The sequence below is a fragment of the Sinohyriopsis cumingii genome, chromosome 2 (assembly GCF_028554795.1).
Source record: "Sinohyriopsis cumingii isolate HCF-2022 chromosome 2, ASM2855479v2, whole genome shotgun sequence".
Lineage (NCBI taxonomy): Eukaryota > Metazoa > Mollusca > Bivalvia > Unionida > Unionidae > Sinohyriopsis > Sinohyriopsis cumingii.
In genome coordinates, this window is record NC_142962.1 from 45,146,910 (window position 1) to 45,172,678 (window position 25,769).

Genomic DNA, 25,769 nt, shown 5'->3' on the forward strand with positions numbered 1-25,769 from the left:
CTGACCCCTCTGGATTGTTGCTTATTTATTATATGCAAATTCGATAAATTTGTAATAAATATTTCATTTGCTTTAACTAAGCAAAATAAGGTGCCATCATATTTTACGTATCGTTTATGTTTTTAATTTAACAATGAAATATTTTAATTTTGAAAATGGCCAAATTATTTATAATATCGTCTGCAACATACGCCATATGTACCGGAATCGGAAATCCCGATCGCGTGATGCCACGTTGTGAATGACGTCATTCGCCTAAATTAACATACCCCTCTACTAGTGATTGAAAATCGGAAGAAGGAAGCCATCTTGGAGTGCTAAGGCACTAACTACGTCTGTGGGATTGACTAACTTAATCAAAGACAAATATTTAAACTTATATTCCGGTATAGACATATTTTGTATATACAGAGACTTAACCAAGGATGAATCCAGAATAGTAAGTATGAAGGGTTTATTTGTGAAAAGAAGTTGTTGACAACGTCATCATTGGATCATTGTACAATGATCTGTACCAATCAGCTGGCGAATCATACGAGTATATATAGATATTGTTAAGTTTCGTTTACATGGATTCTTGATAGATTTTGAAAATTCAGCAATGAAATTGATCAACGTTGAAAGTTTGTATGTTTCATATAATGGGCCAAGGGTGTCGCGTAAAGCGACATCAGAAAGGGGAGGTGTCGTCAATCATAACAAGAAAGCGAATTGTCAGGAAGCTGCCACCTGGCAGCCTGATAGAGCACTTCATGGAATTAAATTTCGCCAATGTGAGAAAATGAAATAAAGCATAATGCGTGCACATTTAACAATGTGTATAATCGTGATGCAGTAGAGTATTTTTGTTACCTTGTCCGACTCCTCCCCATTTACAACACAAGCACTTGATCCAGTGTTATCATGAACCAAATCAATAATAAGCTTGGCATCTCAGATCTTATTTTCAACAATCCACGTCACATGTATGGATGAGGTAATAACCCATCTATGATAACTAGATTTTCAGAGCTTGAAATTTTTTTATTTTTGTTTTCACTGACCCAAAGGATAACCATATTACAGTGTATGCTGTAGTCCAAGTTTTCTCTGACCATTGCCACCCATTTATGATATTTGGACATTTTTGTTAGGGTGTCTGTTCCCTATAAAAAAAGTTGGAATTTGCTGACACCATTTGGTTTTTGTCATAAGGTAGCCGCTTACTAGCTGGCCCAGCAAATGACCTTTCATCGAGATAGGACTGAAAAAGAGTTAAAACTATGTTAAAAATCTAAATCTCACACACTCATCGAGATATGCCTGCATCAAATCAATAGGAGATATGAATTATTTTCTCAGAAATTGCGATCATAGCATTCGTTACATCTGTAATCCTCTGACAGGCAAGATGAAAGTACATCGTTGCTGAAATTTGACCTGGTGCTGGCCATTTGCATTCCTAGTCATGTGACTACACAACTCTCGCAACCTACATGTCAGTGACATCAGAGGTCATACAGTCACGTGATATCAACAATAAACCTTTTCTGATGTTGCTGTAGGAGAACAAATCAAACATATAAATGATAGTCACTTAATATTTATTGAAAAATGAAAAAACAAACTGTTCAGAATATTTATTGTGAAAACAACAACAGAAAATCTGTAATTGTTGAAGCATTTTGAAGAAAACCAGAGTCAATACACGGAGCACATGTCAGTGTGGTATTCATGTGACACCAACAAAAACATCACTGACACATGCTCGATACTTCTTGAAAATGGTTTTCTCCACCCTGCTGTGATACTGACAGGTTTCTGGTCATTGTTCTTAGAATAAATATGTTGAGAATTAAGTGTGCATTATATTTTTTTGCAAACATTAAGTAACTTCTATTTAATATGTCCAAATTCTATGTATAACAACTTTGGAAATTTGTTTGTTGTTGATATCACATGACTATATGACCTCTGATGTCATTCACATATAGCTTGCAAGATTTGTATAGTTATGTGACTCTGTATGCAAATGGCCAGATCCAGGTCAAATTTCAGCAACGATGTACTTTCATCTCGTCTGTCAGTGGATTAAAGACATGACAAATGCTATGTTCACGATATTAGGGAAAATAAATCATTGCTACAGCTTTTATGCAGGTATATCTCGATGAAAGATTGTTAAAGTTTGCTGGGCCTGCTAATAACAGCTACCCCATGCTGACACCATATGTTGTCGGTGAATTCCAACTTTTCGATTAGGAATGGACTCTGACCCTACACCCCAACATAAATGTCCAGATATCAAAAATGTGGTGACAAGGGTCAGATGAAACTCTGTGTATAATGATCCAGTCAAGATCTCACTGCAGCTGCTAAAATCAAATGGAAGCCACTTCTGTTTCTAATAAAGGGATCTAACATGATTCATCTTTTCCTTCTTCATTAAATTGTCATGTTCTGGCTTGTTATTAAGTAATCACGTTGGCTCAAGAAGTATATATTCATTCCTGTCTTTGTCAGGGAATGACCTGTCGTCAATGAACATTCTGACCCTTATACTCCGAGACAAAAAGATGAGTACATATCAGAATTGTGAGGAGAAGGAGAATAAATCTGAAGTTGTACGAAATCTTAATTAACAGTAACAGAATACTGTTCAAATGTACCCTTTATTGAACATTAGAGAAGAAATGAGTTTTCTCCATGAATAACAAATAATCCCAGTTACAAGATCATGACCAAAAGCAATTACTTTTGTGATTCCATTTTTGACTCATGAGATTTGGGTGTCAAGGGTCAAATGACTTTAAGTTTTGAAATCTATTTAAAACTCTGATCTGTCTTTTGGAATAGAACATTTAGGGTCAGTTATTTCTACCATACACTAGTCCACATATTATGAGTCCACCCATTTGGCACCATAAAGTGACCTTATATGAGGTGTGGTGTGGTTCAGAGGATGATTATATTTGAGAGAAGTATCTGAACGTTTATGTAGTAAGAATGCTATATGTAATCTCAGATCATTTAATATCATTTAAAATAAATTAACATTAACTTAAAGGACCATCTTGTATTATGAATAATAATTTCAAGTTAGCATACATTAATAGATCTCCAGAATTTCCCTTTACCCATAATTGCGCCTCAGAGACATCCCTGCATGTTAAAACTCATGTTTGAAATTAAACTTTCAGTAACAACTTGTCGTAAGGGTAGTTCAGTTTGATGAAGTAAAGATAACAATCCCCACTGCTTAAAATGACAGTTTTCCACATGAAATTGTTTATATTTTATTTTTACTAATTTGGCATACACTGACATCACTCAGGTCTTGAATACTGTCGATCATTCTGATATCCGCATGTTAAAACTATGTTTTTAAATCGAGTTTTTGTCAGTTCTTATTTTATTTTTATTTTTAAATTTGCATTGGCACTGCATATAATATAGCATTTGTGTACCGTTTACCTTTATTTTCTCCTTTTCAAAACAGAACACATAAAATAATGACATAGTTTAATGCATTCTTCTGTGAAATGGTAGATGGATTATAATGAAAATTGGACTGAAATTGTATCCTGTATTAAAAGGTAAAGTATGACTGTAATCACATCCTGTATAAAAGGGATAACATATTTTACTGATCTAAGGTGATTGAAATATGTCAAAGAAATAATGTTTTAATTTCAATCAGATGATGTACAGTATACCACAGCTGTAGTGAGCATCATGCTGATGAGTTCCTCTCAGATTAGTGTATGATTCGTGTACTGAAGAGTTAACAAGTTCAACATCTTAATTCTTATTTTCTATTTTCAGTGATTATTTGTTCAAGTTGTTGCTGATTGGTGACTCAGGCGTTGGAAAGTCATGTTTACTCCTACGGTTTGCAGTAAGTTGAATGTTGGATTGATACGTTTCATATAGGTGTTGAGTATGGCTGCTCATGGTATATGTGTACTAAAGTACACTTCAAAGGAAGAAGGATGTCACCTGCAATTTTGTATTATCCTCATTGTGACAGTTTAGACAGTTCAAGCTTGGACCATGACTTGATTATGATTAAATGCATTTAGCAATCTTGTATGGCAAAGATGACTTCTGCTGAAGAAAAAAGGTAAAAGTATGGCTTCCATTCCTATCACATGTAATGGATAGGAATGGAATGAAGGAAGGGTTCTGGCAAACAAGATTTAGAAATTTTTGATTGGGATATTTTAATATTTAAATTTTGGAGCAACGGGGAGCAGCCCTAATTAATATCACAAAATTATATCTGACCTATTTACCAGAATAGAGCTTTGAGGTGGGGAGAGAGTGAGAAGTCAGCATAAAGTGGTCATTTAAGAAATTTAAACACACACACACACACACATATATAACATACATATATATATATATATATATATATATATATATATATATATATATATATATATATATATACAGAGAGAGAGAGAGAGAGATGGATATGTGGGGGGGATGAGGGTGCAGATTTCCACAGTGAGAAATGGGGATGGACAGCCAATTGGAAACACTCAATTTTTTGTTGTTTTCTTAATGTGGATATATAGGGCTTCAAATAGGCCTACAGTACTTGGTGCATATCATGTTTAACATTAACTTTATCTTTGTTTATTCTGAAATAATATTTTAGCTTGGTAATTTTTAGCTATACTGGATATTTTCCAGAAGCGTATGGGATAACCTTTTTCTTCTTCAACTGGCTGTTCGCACAAGTTTGTTATCATTACTCTCAACTCTTTTAACTACGAGTGCTGCTGTAGTGGCTCACTGCTCATCCTGGCTGCTGAGGTCACTACTGTAGCTCATTTGGGGGCTGACTACCAGAACCTGATGCTGCTGCAGCCAAATGATAGCTTTCAGTTGATAATTTGGTGATATGGGCCAAATGTTTGTAGTTATTTTATTTATAATTGACTTTCATATACTAAAACCATGCATACATAAAAGCTATAACCACTTTTTTGTCTTGTGATTCTTTTGTCCCAATGACCGATCTGGTGGCATAGTGGTTAGAGCATCCACCTCGAATGTGGGAGGGAACTGGTTCAAACCCTGACCGAGTCATACAAAGACTTGTAAAAATGGTACTAACAGCTGCCTCGCTAGGTGCGTAGCATTAAGATGTTAGGACTGGTTGGCCTGGTGTCAGGATGTGACTGACTGGGACTCGTGCTACATGGCTGCAGCATGATGCCTCAGTGCTAGACATCACTATAAACTGCCACACTGCAGACATTGAAGTGATATGACTGAAAAATTGTTAAAGCTACACTAAAAATCCACAACACACTTATCCCACTGACTTCCACAAGATTGATGAAAAAACTCCATCAATTGAGCATTGAACATAACTATTTGTTACACTATAATTTGCCTGTCATCATTTTATACAGTGATGTGCGAGATCCGTACACATAATTATTTACAATTGTTTAAATGGTCATTGTTTTCTATTAGTTCTTAATTTGCTGTTGGTGATATTTTTTGTAAAAGCAGTTTTGTTGTACACAAACACAAACATCACACTGGTTGCACATTATAGACACCATGCATATTTATTTTCAAATCTCCTTGTCATGCTTCTTCTTACATTTTGCTCATTAGCTTGTGGTGTCATCCATGATCTTGGATTTAATACCAGGGCAAAATATTTAAATAAAACAAGTCTTTCATTGTTTTCCTCTTATCCACCATTCATTGTTTTTATTGTCTGATTTTGTCTTGATTTCCAACAGACTGGACAGAGATGATAATTATATGTCACTGCTAGAGCCTCTTTAGTCAATAATATGAATCTTGTCCTCTGAAACCTAAAAATTACTATTTAGATTCCTTAACAAAAACCCATTTCCCATGTCAACAGCCATATTTAGTATGAAGACTTACTCAGCAAGAACATCATTTGTACATTTTGATTGGATGAATGTTCTTTTACTGCCAATTGTTGATGAATTGCATCATTTGTAAAATGAACATACACAGTGGATCTATCCATCGTTGAGGTCTAAAGCACATAACAGGCAAGCGGATAGCTGTGCTTATTTACAAGCGGATTTATTGGTCACTGCAGAGCCAAGGAACGTGTGCAGTGGATAAATATATCAGTAGTAGAGAAAAGAAACTATTTTGAGGATTGCTTTGAAGCTTTATATGCACATTCCGCCCATGATGTAGTTGGCTTGGAATGAAAATGGTGCTGCTCAGATGCATATTGCTACCTCTCAACAGAAAGTAATATTGTCATCTGGTTTTCATTGGAAGACTTTTTATGATTTTTTTCATCTTCTATAAAAATGGTGCTAATCTGGTGCCCAATATGGCCACCACAGCAGCTCGGAGTAGCTTCTCGTGGGTCGGTGGTTCTTTCTGGGGTTTTCCCGGGTTCTTCCTTCACCATTAATACTGGCCGCCATATATAGCCTATCGTGTGCTGAAAAATGGCGTTAAATCCTATAACAACAACAGCAGCTTGGCTATCTTGAAAATCTTGTTATTGCGACATCTCCATAGTGGATGGTGATCTCATTATTGTATTTTCACCAAGATGACACACAAGGTTTTCCTCACTGGTTATAATGGCTATTTACCAAAGTCCTTGTATTTCTTATGCCAGTGTATCCCCTAGGAGTGCAAGGCTGGGGGTCAAAATTCCCTGTGGTGTTGAGAATGAGTAAAAAAACAAACTTTGATATCAAAACTGGGGGTGAAATAAAAAATCTGGGGGTCTCTGAAGCACCCTAACATTGGTATTCTCTGCTCCTTTCATGCTTAACAGATTTTCCATACTAATTCTGCACCATGTTGTGTACACTATGGGAGAGTTTAGAGCTATATCTCTTTGCACATATACATAGAAATTACGCTGCTTGTTAAATCCACGTGAAAGGCGAATTTGTAGTTGTCTTTATTTTCCTATGCTCAATTCCACATTGTTAATATCGGAAGCAGATTACATAGTATTTTCTTTCTATGTACCTACATGTGTAGTCATGCATATACCCCTTCATTGAAAATAGACTTTTCCAAGAACTGGAAATGACTGGCAAAAAATGTCGTCTTTTACACTGAAACTTCCGTTTGGACTGAAATGCGCAGAGGATAACTGTGTTAAGGTCACACCTGGGCATAATCAGGTTTGAAATGATAAATCAATAAATGAACTAAGTTCTGTGCATCTTTTGTCTCATTTGTGCTTTTTGATTGTACATATGAACGGGGAGGTTTATTCAGATTATAGTCTGGCAAAATTTGTTTTCCCTATTTTAATAACAGCTAAAGATAGTGTACTTTAAATAACAGCTTAAGATAGCATACTTTACACTAATTCAGGCTAAGGGTGTAATATATATACTGGTAAATTGCAGTACAAAATGCCTAATACAATATATCAAGATACGAGTATAGAAATACCCGTGTACCCTATTTTTGTTGTTCACCTACACTAGACCATCCAGAACTAACTTAGAGAGAGCAGACCATTGTCCTCCATTAGGCATAGCACCATTACCAACATGGCAGCATCAGAATATGAGTTTATGTAGAACCCAAAAGCAAACATTCAATAATTTTTTCCTAAAAAAAAGAGTTTGGTACTATTACAGTTTACAAAACTCACTGTGCTTAATACGTCAAAACCAGAATCAAACGTAGATGGAAGACAAACCTCAAAATTCATTTACAGTCCATCATTAGTATGCTACAACATGAGACAATTCCAGACACAACCGGTGAATGGTCCAATAAAGAACGTTTCAGGTTCGCAAAAAAACAATTGCAGGTATGTTAGATGCACAGACTAAACACAAATCTTCGTCACACAGACTGAATATAAATATTCATCACAAAGAGTCACAGTTACCACTTATAACATTGCCAGTTTCATTATTTATGGCTTCTGTCCAGACATTGTTGTGTCAAGAAAAGGGAATTTTAAACGTTGGATTTGTGCTTGATCAGTGAGATGTATCATCTTGAAAAGTTCTCCAAGAAAATTATCCCAGATATGTATTTAAGTCAGAGAGGACATAAAATCATGCTAGTAAAGTTACATTAACAACCAACAGTTGTTAGTCTCATGGGTTGAACCAACATTGGTTTGGAATTAATGATATTACTAATCTCCTGTATTATTTGTTCATTTTCAAATTGAAGCAAAACGTTTGTCGATGAGAAAATCTGATTACATGTTTTTTTACATACTTTTTTGTTGCTTGTCTTGATTGGATTACAGTATATGTAACTTTTAATCATGTTTGTTGACCAAAAGACCTTTTTGAATAAGCAAAAGAATACTGCAACTCCTCTACAAATTTTCAAAATCATTTATCTAGTTATTATATTTATTAAGTGTTTTGATAAAATAGAAAGCAACATTTTATTTTTTTGTTCAGATTATATTACCTGCAATAAATTATTCATTATTACAGTTATAAATAAGCAGAATTAACATTAGAAGCATAGATGCTGTCAGTAACTAATGTGTATTGATAAGTTTTGCAACACAAACCTGCTGTATTGCAATATTTTGCAGTGTGCTTTTTTTTTCTTCCTGGCAATACTCATCTCTAATTCATGCTGACTTTTCAAGAACTTGGGAGAAGCCATTTTGGTTGTCCTTGGTGCAAACACATTGTCAATATAGCCTGTCATCTAAAAGTAGTGACAAGATTTTCAAGATAGCCATTGTGGCAGCCATAACGGATTTCTAAACATAACCATTTTCACTGAGGGTGAAGTAAATAGTGCAAGTCTTTCAGTAAAAGAAGTCCATGTTGATACTGCTATGAATTCAAAAGAAGTGATATAAAGATTCTGACAAAGGCTGTGGAGTCTAGTTGATCATAAAGGAAAATGGTGCTGATCTGATGTCCAAAAAGCTGCCACAAAAGCTATCTTGAATAGTTTGTTATGGCTATTCTCCTGAATGAAAAGTCTAATTGATATGGGATTTTTACCAGAAGACCTCCTTTTATATGCAGACTTGATCCTAAATAAAAATGGTACAGCTCGCACATCCAGTATGGCTGTAGCATCAGCCTTTGTCAGAATGTTTATATGACTTATTTTGAATTCATTGTTTTCAATAGAATTTCCTGATTATATGCTGTAAAACTGCTAATAAAATATGTTCATCATTTTTTGTAAGGACTATTTTCATTGGCTAAGTGTTTTAAAAAAGAACGGCTGTTTGTAATTTCTCCAATACAAAGCTTTTATATGAAATGTGTATATGCGTATCTGTGGTTTCCCAACCCTTGGCCGGAAACGCATATATGAGCCAGCTGGGACGGAGAGAATATTATTAGCAGCTTGTTATGCGTCTCTGTGGTTACAAGGTTATTTTTATGGTTGCATATGTCAGCAGAAGGTAAAGAGTTAAGGGACTTGCATTATGAACTTTTTACAAAACATAGTATGTATGTTTATATCATAAATAGAGCGAAATTCATTAGTATTAATGATATGTTCCTGCTTTTGATTGTAAAGATACAGGATGAATTTGATTATGAAGAAAATTTGTGTCATTTTATGAGGTAATCTTGTATCTGATTGGTTAAGCTTGTTACCATGCTGGAGACTTTCAGTTAGATTCTGTTCACTGTGATAAGCAAGTTTACGTCTCCATTGTCTTTGACTGGTTCTATAATAAGTGATATCTGCTTGTATTAATGAGATGATTCTACAGCTGATTGGATGGGCATGCTAATATCAGGATTAGAGACTATGCTTGTCATCCAATCTTGATGAAACATGGCAACTAGGTTTATGTTATAAAATCTTGCATGGGTTCTAGACTGCATATTAATTGTGCCTTTATCTTCCGACTTTCTTTTATTAGACTTTAGTAAAATGGGTATGATCTACATGATGCAATATAAAGCATGGGGATAGTTTTGCATAGGTATATGTTCTTAGAATACTAAATAAGTCTGCTTTGTCAAGTGGTCAGCTGTTCAATTATATTAGACGAGTAATACCATGCCTGCTTGGGTTTCTTTTTCTTTGTTTTGATTATACTATGTTTGGAAGTATTGGAAAAAGAAATGTTCCAAGTTTCTAGAAGTTTATGCTTTATTTTCTCCTTTTCAGGATGACACCTATACAGAAAGCTATATCAGTACTATTGGTGTAGATTTTGTAAGTATCTGATAATGGAAAACTGATGCCAAGTCATGAATGTTTTTACTTGTATTTATAATTTAATTTCTTAGTTATAGAATAGTGTCTTCAGATGTTGCTAACATGACCTTTTACAGTCAGTTTGTTTTAAAAAATGATAACACAAATTTAACCCCAAAATGAATTATCAACCACTCTTTGACAGTTAATTTTGAAATGATAATATTTAAGTATTGATTTCATTGTTTTAAATCCTAATTGTCTCACCTGTGTAAAGAAAGGAGATACATTGGTGTCACAGTGACTGTGGTGGTGGCTTTGTTATCAGTATTAAAATGTTTTCATGTCAGATACAAAATGGATACAACTTTTTGGGCATGAGTGAGAAATATGGTTTGCGCTAAAATTACAACCACTGTTAAACTTTATAGATGTTATTCTTATATTTTCACAAGAATATGTACAACATTCTTCCTTTTCAGAAAATAAGAACAATAGAACTAGATGGGAAAACAATAAAACTACAGATAGTAAGTATATTTCTTTAAAATTATGTTGTTATCATATAAAAAAAATGTAAATGTCATAAACTAGTTGAGGTTGCTTTTGAGAAAGTTTCACATGCATACTTCTTTTGTACTTGGCATATTTGGGAGAAATTTGGCTTATTTGATCTCTTAGCATGGAACCAATCTTAATACTTATAAATTCTAAAGAGACCAACTCCCCCCCCCATTTTTTTTATTGCAATATGAATATTACTTGGCACTATTGACTTCTTAGTGCTTAGATCATGTACATTTGAATTTTCACAGAGAGTTAAAATTATCAATGGGTTTTTCTTGTTGCATTTTGTTTCATATCTTTTCTGTCTGTGTTCAAAGTAGGCATCTCTGAACAAAATCGTCTTTTGAATCTCTCTCCAAATGGTGCATGTAATTTAAGTTCTAAAACAATGTATTTTGTGTGGATTTGAAATTTTGTGACTGAAAATGAATGAGATCAATAACCATGGACTACATACTGTAAAACGTTGATAGTTCAGATACAAGTTAGTCACATATTTGGCACCACTTAAAGGATCGAATATCTTCATCTGAAAAGTAGTCTTCTTGTCTGCAACTTCCAAAAACTCTGCACGGTCTAAGATTTGAATTTAATATTTGGGCCACAGCACTAAAGAGTTTTTGAAGTTTTTCTGTGTTATTTAATCACTGATGTTAGATACTATGATGGATGGGGGAGGTGGAGGTATGTGCTAACTTATATAAATGTAACAGGTTTTTAAAAAGTGCTTCAATTCAGGACCTGTTTAATTTTGACTATGTAATTATGATAACATTTACAATGAAAGGAAAATGCAGCTTAAGCATGAATATATAATTAATTGTAATGGACACTGAAACTTTTATATGTTGGCCTTCATAATCCCAGTCTAATCATTTAGCAAGAAAGGAATAGCCTCTAGTATTGATAAATAAGCCTTAATGTCTTAATGTGGGGGGAGATAGCTGTTTATATTTAGTATGGCATCATGTTACTTTTACATTAAGCTGGAAACATTGGCAGTGAATTGAATTTGATTGGATTGAATTGATTCTGATTATTGTACTACTACTGCAATTTCAGTCCATTTTGATAATACAAATTTATAAAAAGCAAAGGGCAACTCATTGGCTTATTTCATTTTGTTGCAGTATTTCAGTGCCATCTTTATCAAATATACAGAATAATTTATCTGTCAAAGTTTATTAGTTTTTCTTTGAGATATAATTATGAATTTTTTTTTGTTAATAGTGGGACACAGCTGGTCAGGAAAGGTTCAGAACCATAACATCCAGTTACTACAGAGGAGCTCATGGTATTATAGTCGTCTACGATGTCACAGATCAGGTATGAAAAATGTTTGAAAAAAATATGTAATGCAAACAAATCTTTTGAATTCGTAAAAATATGAGCAATGCAACACATACTAATGTTGAGTGTTGTTGAAATTCTTAAATAGTAATTTGTAAAGCTTCTGCAGATGTCCACATAAATTAATGGAAGCATACTATTGATTAAGTGAGTGCCACAAAAATGAGGTCAAAGCAGTTGCAGTGATCAGTTTTTACATACAAATTTTGATTGGAAAAATCAGAAAGCAACAACAAGCTTTTACATCTCTAAATAATCTAATTATACATATATTTTTTATAAATTAATATTTGCCTGTTCATAAACATTGAGCTTGCAGAAAGTCATTGTAGAACATCTTTTTCAATGCATAATCATCCCATAAGGCCTTGTTTAGTATAGGTAACTGAGTAATATTCAGACATAATGTCATTAGATCTTTGATTTTGCATTTTAGGTTTGACAAACTTTTCTTTTAAGGCTGGATATATTGCACTTAAATCTACAGAAAACTGATTCATGCATCTTTCAAGATTTGCATAAAGAAACAACGTTGTTCTGTGTTGTCTTTATATTTGTCAGTTTAATGATTCTTTCTAATTTATTTTACACCAGGAGTCATTTAACAATGTGAAGCAGTGGCTACAAGAAATAGACCGATATGCCAGTGAGAATGTGAACAAGCTTCTAGTGGGAAATAAATGTGATCTTACAACAAAGAAAGTAGTTGATTATACCACTGCCAAGGTAATTAACACAGAAGAAATATTAACATTTATTTCTAAGATTAAGATTAGTGACTTTTTTCATATAGTAATGTTTGAACCAAGGGATTTTCTCTCTATGTTTATATAATTTGTCTTCATATACTAGTTCGATAATGTAGGGTTTGTACCAAGGGATTCTTTCTGAGCTTTATGTTTATATAACTTGTCCTTATATAGTAAGTAGAGAATTTAAAGTTTGCACCAAAAAATATTTTGTCTGAGCTGTATATTTTTATAGTTTATCTTCATGTAGGGTTTGAACCAACGAGTTTTGTCTGAACTATAAGTGTATATAAGTTTTGTTCCTATACTAGGGTAAAAGTGTATGGTTTATGCCATGTGCAGAGATTTTAATTTTCCAAACTTTGCTGGATTTCTGGTTTTGAGACCAGGCCAGTCTGGTTTCCAGAATTGTACAGTTCATACTATAGTGTTTCTTTGGTATGGACTTGTTGCCTTTTATCTGTTTTGAGATGGTGTATAATTTTACATTCAGAGAACTTTTGATTCACATCTGGGGAACAGCTGAGAGACAGAATGTACTTAGAAAGTGCAGTCATACATTGTTGATTCATAGTTTATTTCACATTGCTTCTTCTTCAAAATGGCCTGTGGTCCATATGTTCATCTGTTCATCTAGCTTGTTTTCATTGCTCCTGATCTAGATTGCTATAAAACACATGTTCATCCCAAAGTCAAGTTGGTCCTAAATGAAAATGATGCCATTGTCATGGTATTCTTGAAAATCTTTCATTGCTAATCATCCAAATGGTGCCAGGCTGATGATTGACCATCTTGAAAATCTTGTTAGTACATCTCCTTCTGGACTGGAAGTCATACTGATGTGAAGTTTTTAACTGAAAATGAGGATCTGACCTTGAATATGACCAGCATGGTAGCCATCTTGAAAATCTTGTTATGGCTTCTTGTCCTGGATGGATGATGATGTCATCATAGGTTTTTCACCAAAAAGCTTCTTAAGCTGTCTTGTTGCTTTTAAATGAAAATGCTGGTCCAGCATTCAATGTGGCAATCATCTTGAAAATTAAGTTATCACTACTCCTGATTGGGAGGTCATATCAGCTATAATTTTGATCATGAGGCTTCTTGTGGTGTCATGTTGGTCCTCAGTAAAACTGACGTCAGATATCCATTACGGCCATCATAGTTGCCATCTTGAAAATCTTGTCCTCCTGAATGGATAGTCGTATCATTATGGTATTTCACCAAAAGATTTCTTAGTGTTCAGTTTATCCTAAATGAAAATGGTTTTTCTTGAATCTAATATTGCCATCATGGTTTAAATTTTGCTATTGATACAGAATAACAGATGGTGTCTGCACTCCATGGTTGAAAAGAAGAAACAGTCTTGTATTGGATTCTTTTTTTTTTTAGATGGTAGAGTGCCAGTACCATTGACAGACTCTTGTTTTTGTTTTTTAATCACTCCCAAGCTATTTGGCATGCTATCCTTTTGTTACTAAGAATAGTTCTTGTTTCTAATAGTAGGCACTTTCTGTATTTAGCCCTAACATCTTTTGAGCTTTGAAAGGTCAGTCAAGGGACACAACTCATTTCTTTATTCCTAATAGGAATTGGTTCAATTCAGAGTGGTTACTTTGGCAACAGCTGTATAGTAGTTCAGATACTACTGTATCATAGAGTAGAAAAATATTTTTCAGAGGTAATTGCCAGATCAATTTGTGACAATATTTTATAAATTCTTTTGTACCTGAAACATAATTCAGATTGCATGTATGTAGCGATATGTTGGTATTTGCTTAAGAGTATAATTAATCATCTGATTGCCGGTATAGTGTATGCCATATTCAACTCTTAGATCCTTTTTAATCTAGTATTACCTAAATTCTTAGCCATCTGTAGTCTTAATACTTTTTTGAAAGTACACATTTTTTCCATGGAAGAGTGGGAATGGGGGATGAATTAATCATTTTTGTGAAGAATTAGACCATTTGGGAAGAACTTTCATGCGTAAATCATTAAAATCAGGAAATCTGCATGATTTAAAAAATATCGTTATTGAAAATGGGGCCCATTTTCAAGTCCTCAGGAAGCTATAAAAAAAATCAGTGGAAAGTAATGCAGATTTTGTTTCTGCAAAATAACTTGAGTTGTCCACCATCTGCAATTACCAAACTGTGGATGGCTTTTACTTGGGGTAAGGAAGATACCTGTTATTTTTTGGGTCAAAAGCTGAAAGGTCAAGATGACTAAATGATAGAAAAGTGATTTCTGCATAATAACTTCAATGCTTCGCCATCTACAGTTACTAAACTTTGCAGATAGCTTGCATGTGGGACAAGGGAGTACCATATCTGTTGTGGGGTCAAAAGTTCAAAGGTCACCGTCACTGAAATAAGAAAATGGTCTCTGTACAACAGCTCAAGTTTCCTGTCAACTTTTAAAAAAATTTTGTTACTAAACTTGGTGAATGGCTTGCATTTGGAGTTGAGAACCCTATCAGTTTGGGGGTGGTGGAAAAGTCCATGGTCAAGGTCACTGGCTGAAAGGAAAAAATCATTTAAGCACACTAATATTAGTTTACATCATATACAGTGCATCACATTTTACAGATTCCCCACTCAATCTGGTGGATGTGGACAGAGGAGCAGGGATTAAGTGCCCACTAGAAACAGTGGAATCCCACTCAGATTGGTGGATTTGCTCCCCATTCTAGTGGAAATCAGCTCAATATAGGGGAAGTCCGTCACATTTTTTGCAGCAGGAGTGGGTTTATAGCACCCATGGCTGATTCTGTTGTATTTGCTCTGTGCGTCAACACTCTAAAACAACCCGATGGGAGAAAACCCGACAATAAACCCGACCATTGCAGGTATCAAGTTATACCTTGACCTGTACAGAGTATGTAGTTGTAACATTTGTTGTATTTATCAGTGGCCTAGCGTAAGGATGCATAAAGACAAACATGCATAATGTAGAAAGAATTTAATGTCCATAATGGAGCATACATAAGAAAATACTGCTTTGCTACAAAGTACATCCCTGTGGATTGATTACATTTATATGTACTTGTTAGCATATGCAGAAGTGAACAATTTACATGATATTCTGCATCAGATGGTAACTTTTATATTTTTTCTCACTGTCAGAAAAGTGCTTTATACTGGTTATTACTTTGTCATTGTTTTCCTTTTATCTCCATACTAATGTCAAGACCCACTTGAAAGAAACTATTGAAAGCAGCAATGCATATAAACTCGAAAAGAGATTACAAATGAACATGGTAACATTTTTATCAGATATGTACAATCAAGAACACTGGAACATTATGATGTGCATTTCGTATTTTCTTCCAGTGTTTGTACTACAAGAATAACATGGCATTGTACATTAAAATAATTAAAAAAAACAGAAACAAGCTATCCTATGTAAAGATTTATGTGCACTTTTAAAAATAACATTGTTTACATGTGAGTACAACATTTTTTTAAATGCATGGAATTGTGCTTACTGTATAGACTATTGACTCTTACCAATGGCCATGCGTGTCTTGAACAAAGTGATCTAAATGAAAAAAGAAGTACTTTTTGTCCTGACATTATTTCATGAATCTTTGTGCATCACCAGGCATTGGCTGAGGAGTGATTTTCTTACTTTGAAGTCAGCCACTACACCTGTTCTTGAGGTTCCTGCCTCGAGTCTACAAGTCAGTCAGAACAGATCCTACATGTACACACTGTTCAATGTTGAGCTTCATTGGTTCAAAATGTACCCTTGGCTGTTGAATGAAAATATCTCAGAAGTATACACTGTTAGTTTGTGAAAATGTTGTCATATAAAACTGGTCTCGTGCGTTATATGGAAAGCTAAATATTAGTTTTTATTCCTGGGTTCTTCCTCCACCATTTATACTGGCCACCATGTATAGCCTTTCTGGTGCTGAAAAATGGTGTTAAACCCTACAATGACAAAAATTTTAAATTATAGCAGTTCCTATCAGCTACTGATCACTGTCATGCTCCGATGTTTTAAAACAGACACTGTTGAAGGAAAATGTTTCTTGCTGTCACAAAATCAAACACTTAAAGATATTAGTTTGTGATAATATTTAATTGCACTGAACTTTTCTACACCATGTTAAAGAATACCCTATTTCAGTGGCTGTTCAATCCAAAAACAATGTGATTTTTATGAGAAAGGTTACTGTCTTTATGTGTTGTTTTGTTTGTGAAACTACATATGCCAGCTGAGAAGTAACATTTTTACTTTAAGTTAGCCACCATGCTTGTCAACAGTGATCAGTTGGGAAGGTGTTGAGCTTCACTGTTATGTTTTATCACTAGTGTTTCAAAAGAAACACTGCTCCGGTGGCCTAGTGGTTAGAGCACCCACCTCAGATGCGGGAGGTTGTGGGTTCGATACCTGGCCGAGTCATACTAAAGACTTTATAAAAATGGTACTAACAGCTGCCTTGCATTGCGCTCAGTTAAGAGGTTAGTGTTAGGACTGGTTGGCCTGATGTCAAGATAATGTGACGGGGGGGGGGGATGACATGCTGCCACAGTTCTAGTTATCACTATAAACTGCCACACTGCAGGCATCGTAGCAATATGACAGAAAAATTGTTAAAGCTAAGTTAAAAATCCAAATCACACACACACACTCAAAAGAAAAATGTTTGTGGAATAACAAATTTTGGACTTGTAATCTGGACTGAGAACTGCAATTTAGTTGATATTTTTGTGTATTAGTGTGCTTTTGGTCTTATGGTCTGTCGTCAAAATTAACATGCATGAACTTGAAGCTTCAGAAATTGAATGTCAGTGAGTGAGTATTACTGCAATAAGATTGAACACCTTGGAATTGATAAACTGGAAATTACCGAGATTTACAACCTTTGAAGCCAAAATCTTGTATACCTGCAGTTTGGAGTAGTTATTGAAGTTCTAACAGGTGTTTCTTTTTAGGGTCATGATAAATAAGAAGCCACATATTAATAGCAGTCGGTACAATTCGAGATAGATTTGATAGCCTTGTTAAACATGTGTCATATTTGATTGATATGATGTTTTCATCTTATTGCTAATATAGTACATGATAAACAATTCGTTGGAGTTAAGGGGTGGGAAGAAATACGAACAAGAAGAAATTCCATTTAGATAAAGCACTAAACCAAACTGACATACAAAATGGATATTTTTTATTTTACATTAAATACAATTATGGTAAATGGCCATTTAATAAACAAGTTTGCATAATAGTAGGCAGTTTGGCTGAATTGCAAATGATGATGATTTGGATAGATGTACTAGAGAAATTGCTACTGCAACATTTGGAAAAGAAAGTTTCTTCCCACGTCTGCACATAGCTGGCCCACCAGTTTTGTCTTTGTTATTGCTTTTTAATTGTACAAGTCCAAAACTTGTTCATGAAACTTAAAGCTTAGTGTTGGTTCCCAAAGATTCAGTGCAGTATGGGCAATTATGGACATAATTTCATTAATTTCACATTGTTGGCCTAATTGCAAAAAGATCGATGTTCTTTGGTGACTATTTTTTATATATATTATTCACATCAACTTCATCAAAAGGATAAATGGGTCAAAATGTAACAAACTAGAAACTACTTATAGATAATTTTTGCTTGACAGTTGGGTACAATTTGTGGTATCTGTCATGTGGATTGAAAAAATATACTGTACCAAATCAATTGCATCAGCATTAGTTGGAAAAAAAACCCACATGTTATCTACTACCGAAAATGTTTAAGTAATTACACTTGTCATCACTTTTCTCAATCCATTTGGTAAGTACATGTAGTCAATGAAAATGGTGCTGATCTGACACCCAATATGGCCACCACAGTGGCCATCTTGAAAATCTTATTATTGCTATTTCTCCTAAATGGATGGTCATATCACCATATTTGCAAAAAAAACTCTTATGATGTCTAGTTGGTCCTAAATGAAAATGGTACTGATCTGACTTCCAATGTGATTGTCACACAGCGCCCATGTAGACAGTCTTGTTATTTCTGCTCCTCCAGAATGGATTATCATTATCAACATGAGGCTTTTCACTGAAAGACTTCGTATGATGCATAGTCCAAATTGAAAATGGTGCCAATCTGACTTATAGTATGGCCACCACATAAGCCATCTTGAAAATCTTGTTATTGCTACTCATCCTGAAGAGATAGTCCAATGAATGTGAAGTTTTCACTAAAAGACTTGTTTCTGATTGGCCCAACCTGAAATGGTGCCAGTCTGACAACCAATATGGCACAGTGGCCATTTTGAAAGTCATGCTATTGCGACTCCTGAATGAAGTCATATTGACAAGGGGTTTTCACTGAAAGACTACTTATGATGTCTAGTTTGTCTTAAAATGGTGCCAGTCTGATATCCAATAGGACCATCACAGCAATTCATTTTAACTCTTTACCTTGTAGAGAGTATGGCTTTGTAGGCAGTTGATATACATGTACCTGAGTTATACAGTGCAGTGTGCTGTAAATAGAGCACCTGCTACCTATTTGACTTCACACACATAGGCCTGCCTGTTACCTGTTATAAGTTTTATATGTTCAACGTGAATTTTAAGCATTTTACATTTTTGGTACACACTTATCATGTATAGAAAGATTTCAGACTAAAATGTGTTCATTATAGCAGTTTAATTATTTTTCGTGTAAGATTTTTTATTTATGTGCTTTAAAATTCTGAGAGAACTTGTTCACCATCATGCCAGTGAAGACGAGCAACCAACCATAGCTGCCATATCTCATACTTGAAATTTACCAGTTCTTTGTCTCCATCTACATCACTAAATCATCTGAATTTGATTAATTATAAAATGTCAGTGTTGCCTACATCAATATCAGAGCCTTTACCTAAGTTATTGAAGCTGTCATAGTAGTGATTCTGATCTTGCAAACTCCAGAAGTACTGAAATCTTTGGCCTCCATTTTGGAGAGTGGAGAATCCGACCCCGTTACTTTAAATAGATTATGATTAGAGCTTAAACAGCCACTGTGTGATCTGACATAATGGTCATTCACATCAGTAATTGAAGTATCTAATAGAGGTTTTCCCCAAAGGTGGCACTATGAAAACCAGCTCAAAATTGTTGATCGTTTACAGCAGGTGTCCAAAGATTCTTCCATAAGAATGGAATAGAGGCATTCAGAGGTGCTTACATGAAATAAAGGGTTAAAATCTTGTCGCTCCAGAAGATTAGAGATGGTTTTCACACTCAGCAGTTAAAAGAAAGAAATGGTCTTGAAATCCTGGAAATTCTTTTCACTCAGTAGGGCTTCAGTCCCTTTGAGGTACACAAGTTTAAACTCAATTTTTAAAACTTCATACTTTCTTCAGTAAATTTTGTGAGGACAATTGAGGTAAACTTAAGCATAGGAGACAAATGCAACTTGGTATGCATGTTTGTATTGATAGATAAATGATCTGGTTAGAGTTTCATGGCATTACAGCAATTTTTCAGAATTGTATTATTTTGAATTTTTGTGGACTTGGGCTTATTTGTTCTGCAGTTGGGGTATATATATATTTTACAAACACAAATCAAACCTAGCCATATTGTCTCCTTTATCAGTTGATTTTTAACACCTTGTCCTTTCCTTGATAGGAATTTGCTGATCAGCTTGGAATTCCCTTCTTGGAGACCAGTGCAAAGAATGCCACAAATGTTGAACAGGCATTTATGACGATGGCTGCTGAAATCAAGAATAGAATGGGACCTGCAGCACCTGCATCAGATAAACAGACCAATCTTAAAATAAACCCAAGCACGCCAGTCAAACAGTCATCAGGAGGGTGTTGTTAAGGATATTTATTTAATCATTTAGACTTTCAATTGCCTGGGTCAAGTGTAAATTTTACATGTACCTAATCTCTTTAAGGAGCTTTGGTCCATTTCTGTTGACCATATTATATTGAGGTTGGTTTATGATGAATGTCAGACTGGAAAATTTATAGTAACAAATGTTTTATTGTTTCATGAATGGTTATGATTGACATCCAATAACACATGGAACCTTGTAGCTACTATGAAATGTATTAATGATTATTTTTCTTTAACCACTTAGTTATAAGCATTGGTATGTAATAGCATTATATAGAGTTGAGAATTTTCATGAACACTTTATCTTTTCCTTGTATTGTTAAACCTTGCATTGACAAGTCCACTTGGGGGGGACTTAACAAAAGTGGTCTTGTTGGAGAGGGGGGGTTTGTACTAATGAGGTCTAACTGAAATAAGGATTGGCTTATTGGAATGTCAATCATCTAGACATGGTCATTATATTGGAGTTTATATTTAACTTTATCCCATTATTTCAGTTCTTTGAAGAAATCATGCAATGGTGAGAAAAACATTTAAAAAATATATGATTTGGCAGAATTAAATGGATGCTAACTTTACAGCAGTGGTTTCCAACACTTTCTGGTTGAGACACTAAAAAATAGTTTTTCATGACCCCATTTCCACATTTTGCTTAAGTTTTGCCACCCGAAAAAAAAATGCTGGCAACCATTCAGAACATCCTTGCAACCCTAATTTGGGTTGAACCACTGCTTTAAGGCTTTGTTTAATTAGAATCTTGAACAGAAAGTCAGTTTGAATTAATAATTCATGCTGTCTACATCTGACTGCCAAAGTGCGTGTGTCATGATTCTGGATTTTCTTGTTGGTTTTATTCCAAATTGTTTAATAATTCTCACTGATACTATGGCAAAAATGCACATGCCTATTTTGTGGATAGCATGTACTCTGATAGGTGATGCGTGCATTTGTTCATTATCTTGGAGGATAAATTAGTTGGGGTGCATGTACTCAATCATTTTTCCAGTATCAGTTGTGATATGATAAAGTGTAGGATATGATATACTAGTTTGGATTTATTACATTAAATTTCTAAGTATTCACTGTTCTTGGCATATTCATTTCTAAATGACACTGCATTATGCCAAAGGTTACTTTATTTCTCAGAAAGTATAAGTGTAAGGAACATTTCCCTAGCATAGAAAAATATGCAGTTGGGAAGATTTATAGTTGAAAAATTGATATATAATAAAAGATGCAGAAAGAGAGTTGTTTTTTTTTTTGATTCTTGTTAGAGTTCCTATTTTTATGTTGAAAAAAAATAGTTGAAGATGAAAATTCTGAAGTGTGAAGTCACAACCTTGCCCTCTGTAATGATCTATTTTTGTAGAACTGTACCCATACATCTTGTGCTATTTATCAATATTAGACAAATAAATAAGAAGTGATTTGGGTCTGATACGCTTTGTAGTTTCTTGCTGTAACCTAGTAAAGTTGAAGGTGTATATCTAAATACAAACCATTTTACAACTTTATAACGTGTCATCAATAGAAAGAGGGATATTTTTATGTTGTTTTTTGAGCTAGACATGTCCAGAGAAGGGGCATTGGTTCTTTCTGAAATTTTGTAGTTGAACTGTGTATGGTGCACATGCAAAAGTCATCTTCCTTCTTTTTTGTTCAGAATTTCCTTGTCTTTTGAAATTGTGAAGATAATGATGTTTTAGTAAGTATAGCCACTTTCATGTGTATATGAAGTATATGATGCATTCCTGTACATTTTTCATTCATGTTCAAAGTCTGTTCATACTCATGTGCTTCGTAACTATGTATAATGACTTCACAGTCAGTCCTAGGTTTCTTTGCTGGGAGTGTAGACACTGACTTTTATCCCTTCAATGAAACAAGTTGTATCACCATTATAGAATTTTTTTGGTCAATTCTTGAACATTCACCATACAGCAGTGTGTTAAGTTATGATGATGCCATTCCATCCATAGCCTACAGTTAAGAAAACTTGATGGCTTGCAGTTGGGGTAAGGAAGAAGCCTGGTTAGGGGTCAATGTCATTGTTAAATCACATTAATTCACAGGACTGGACCAGATTTTGTACCTAGCTTTCACTTGCAACAGGGAAGAAGCCTATCCATTTTGGGGAGAGTAGGTCAAAAGCAAAGGCCACTGACTGAAGACAAATGGTTGCTGCACAGATATTTCAGTTCTTGGCCATGTACCTTCTGTAAAGTTTGAGGATGACTTAAAGGATGGGTAAGAAAGAAGCCTATTATTGTATTTGAGGTCAAAAGGTCTGAGGTCAAAGTCACTGGCTGAAAAAAGAAAAGTAGTTTCTTGACATATTTTTCAGTTCTTGACTGCGTACTTCCACCAAAGTTTGTGGATGACTTATACATTGGTGAGAAAAGTAGGCCGTTTATTTTTGAGTCAAAGGTCAAAGTCACAAACTTCAGAAAATTGGTTTTTGAAAAATTACTTAAGTTCTTGAACTTGCACCTTCACCAGAGTTTGTGGATGACTTGTACATTTTAAATCCCTTATTAATACACTGAGGTTAGCAGGTCAGAGGTGATGGTCACTTTGAAAGAAGAAGAATGATTTGTGCTTAATAACTTTCAGTACTTCATACCTTGACCAGATTTTGTGGAGGGTTTCATTATGAGTTGTGGATCAAAAGTCGAAGATTATTATCATTGTGTGAAACAAAAATTCATTTTGCAGATAACTTTTGTTCTTGATTAAGATCCTTATCTGAGCATTTTGGATGGCTTTCTCTTGAGGTAATAAAGAAACATTTAAATTCTAGGGTATAAGGGTCATAATTACATGTCAGGATTATTGTAAGTAAAATAAGAAAGTAGTGTCTATGCATAGTATGTTTACTTCAAATATCCAGGTCATAGAGATCTATTGGATAATAAACTCCAAAGTTGGCCATCTAGTTCTGGTGCCTAGTGTTAAATTACAGGGCATGCATATAATGTACCATTCATGGTACTCCTTTTATCAGTCATCTTCTATTGCATTTTGTCATATTATTTGAACTGATAAAAGCAATAGCTTGCATTTAAAATATTGTTAGAATTTGCATTCTTTGTTAGATTTTAAAAGAAAATAGTTGTATTAATATGTACATGAAAAGATGGATTAACTCTTTCTGATTTGGCTACCTTGTTTGGGCAACTAAATAATGTGCCTCATAAACTACTGTATTATACTGGTTTAATAACACGTCCTTCTGAAAAATTTGGACAACATTTGTCTCTAATTTGTTCTTAAGAAATGAATAAAAGCAAAGTATCCTACACTTAAAAGTATTTTGTAGTTATTTATTCTACATGAAAGAGCAGTTCATCGTACTATTTAGCTATCAGAGAAAACTGTTTGACAATTCATGTTGGTCTTTGTCTACACTTCACCAGTTTGTGCATTGGTTCATTGTCCATTATTCACAGTTGTATAGTATACAATGAATGTGAATGTATCAAAGGCACAGGCCTCTGTATTGGAGTATAACAACTCTAACAGAGTTTACTGTTAGCTACAGCTACAGAGGTATAGACACATTCACCTGTCTTTCATTGTCCTGGGAGAAGTGTGGAGATTTCTGTACATGCTTGTACATTGTATAAAATATTTGTGTGTGTATGTATGTATGTATATATATATATATATATATATATATATACACACACACACACACACACACACACACACGTATAAATATACACACGTACATAAATATATATACATACATATATAGTATGTAATTAAGATGATTACATTGTCATGTATTTTTAATTGCTTTATGCATCTTATATTTGAAATTCTGTGGTCCCTGTTTGTAATGTTGCTCTGACTGCTTCTGGTAGGATAGTAGTACTCTGATAACATATTAAATTATTTATTCAGTTAAATACGTTTTCTTCCACATATTTTCTAGTTAATTTTGCATGTATTTAAAGAAGAATCTTTGAAAATGCTTTAAAAAGATTGTCATATTGAAAGGAAGTGAGAAAAATTGATTTTATGACGAGATGTCCACACTATAATGCAGTATCAACCAGTGGAGCTGCAGCATCCTGGGTCAAGAGGCAGCAACAATGTTAAGACTTGTGTTATCAAGATTACATTTAGACTGATCTTATACTTTATTGCAATTAAAAAAATATTTTGTTATCTACATCTGGTAGGTCAGCACCTGTTCTACTTGGTCCAATAAAACTGCAGTTAAAAATCCTTTTTGCACATGTGCTTAATTTTTGTGTGTCAGATCAGATTTATTTGCCTGCTATGTAGGTCCATAACCATGTTAACAAATGAAGATATCAACTGTTGCTTTTTCCATCAATTATGTTGTCACTTTATATGGTAAATTGGAAAATATAAATGGAATAGATTACAGTGTGTCTGTAAAAGCTGTAAATTTTCATGTATCTTTGTCCTCCATTATTTTGTTAACTTGAATGCCCAAATCATCATATTTTTAAGTGATTTTCATGTGTTTCTTTAAGAGAAACAAAAGTGGAAGAATAATTTTGTTTTGCTCATTAAAATTGTGTAAATATAAGAGAGAGCTGTGGACATCTTTCTTATCTTTAAACATTAGCCAGGTTGTTGTATATCAGCGGAAATAGATCCTTCATCAGATCTTGACATTAATGCAAATCTTTTAAATTTTAATTTTGTCCGTGGTTTTTCTCGCTAATCACAATTGAAAATAATTTGTCTGTTGTACCTTTTGCTTGTTGTGCACACACTTATATCTCATAAAAGAGAGTTTGTATTTTCAGAGTGTCTATACCTCAAGTAAAAGAACAAGCTGGCTTGTATTAAACATTGTCACTGTTTCTAAAGTAACATAAAATGTAATTAAAGTGTATAATACATATCTGCCCTCTTTATTTATATGACTGTTGGGGTTTTAAACAATTGTATCAACAACGGAAAATTTTCTTTGATTAGTGTTGCCTGCACACATCCTACTTTATATGAATAACATTATTATTTTTATTTTAGATTCATTCATAAGGTTATTCCATGTAAATCTTCCTGGAGGAGGGAACACCACTCTTTTGAGGTTTACCCAAAGAATTTTCCTCTGGTGATTGTCACTGAGGCCTGGGCTTACCATTGTTGG

At 34.2% G+C, this 25,769-nt stretch overlaps 1 protein-coding gene across 1 annotated transcript; it reads left to right on the top strand.

Moving 5' to 3' along the window:
- The first annotated feature begins 264 nt into the window (after positions 1–264).
- Positions 265–25,520, top strand: LOC149804754 (ras-related protein Rab-1A). The gene is made up of 7 exons (XM_089943991.1): positions 265–439; positions 3,805–3,877; positions 10,102–10,149; positions 10,614–10,661; positions 11,929–12,024; positions 12,643–12,774; positions 20,420–25,520. The coding sequence occupies exons 1-7, from the start codon at positions 426–428 to the stop codon at positions 20,615–20,617; spliced, it is 609 nt and encodes a 202-aa protein (XP_089800117.1). The 5' UTR covers positions 265–425; the 3' UTR covers positions 20,618–25,520.
- Positions 25,521–25,769: the final 249 nt, after the last annotated feature.

What these genes read in the sequence shown, in the direction of transcription:
- LOC149804754 (XM_089943991.1), top strand. An exon ending in GTACTATTGGTGTAGATTTT is followed by an intron (nt 10,150 to 10,613) that starts GTAAGTATCTGA and finishes CTTCCTTTTCAG; the next exon opens with AAAATAAGAACAATAGAACT. An exon ending in TTGATTATACCACTGCCAAG is followed by an intron (nt 12,775 to 20,419) that starts GTAATTAACACA and finishes TTTCCTTGATAG; the next exon opens with GAATTTGCTGATCAGCTTGG.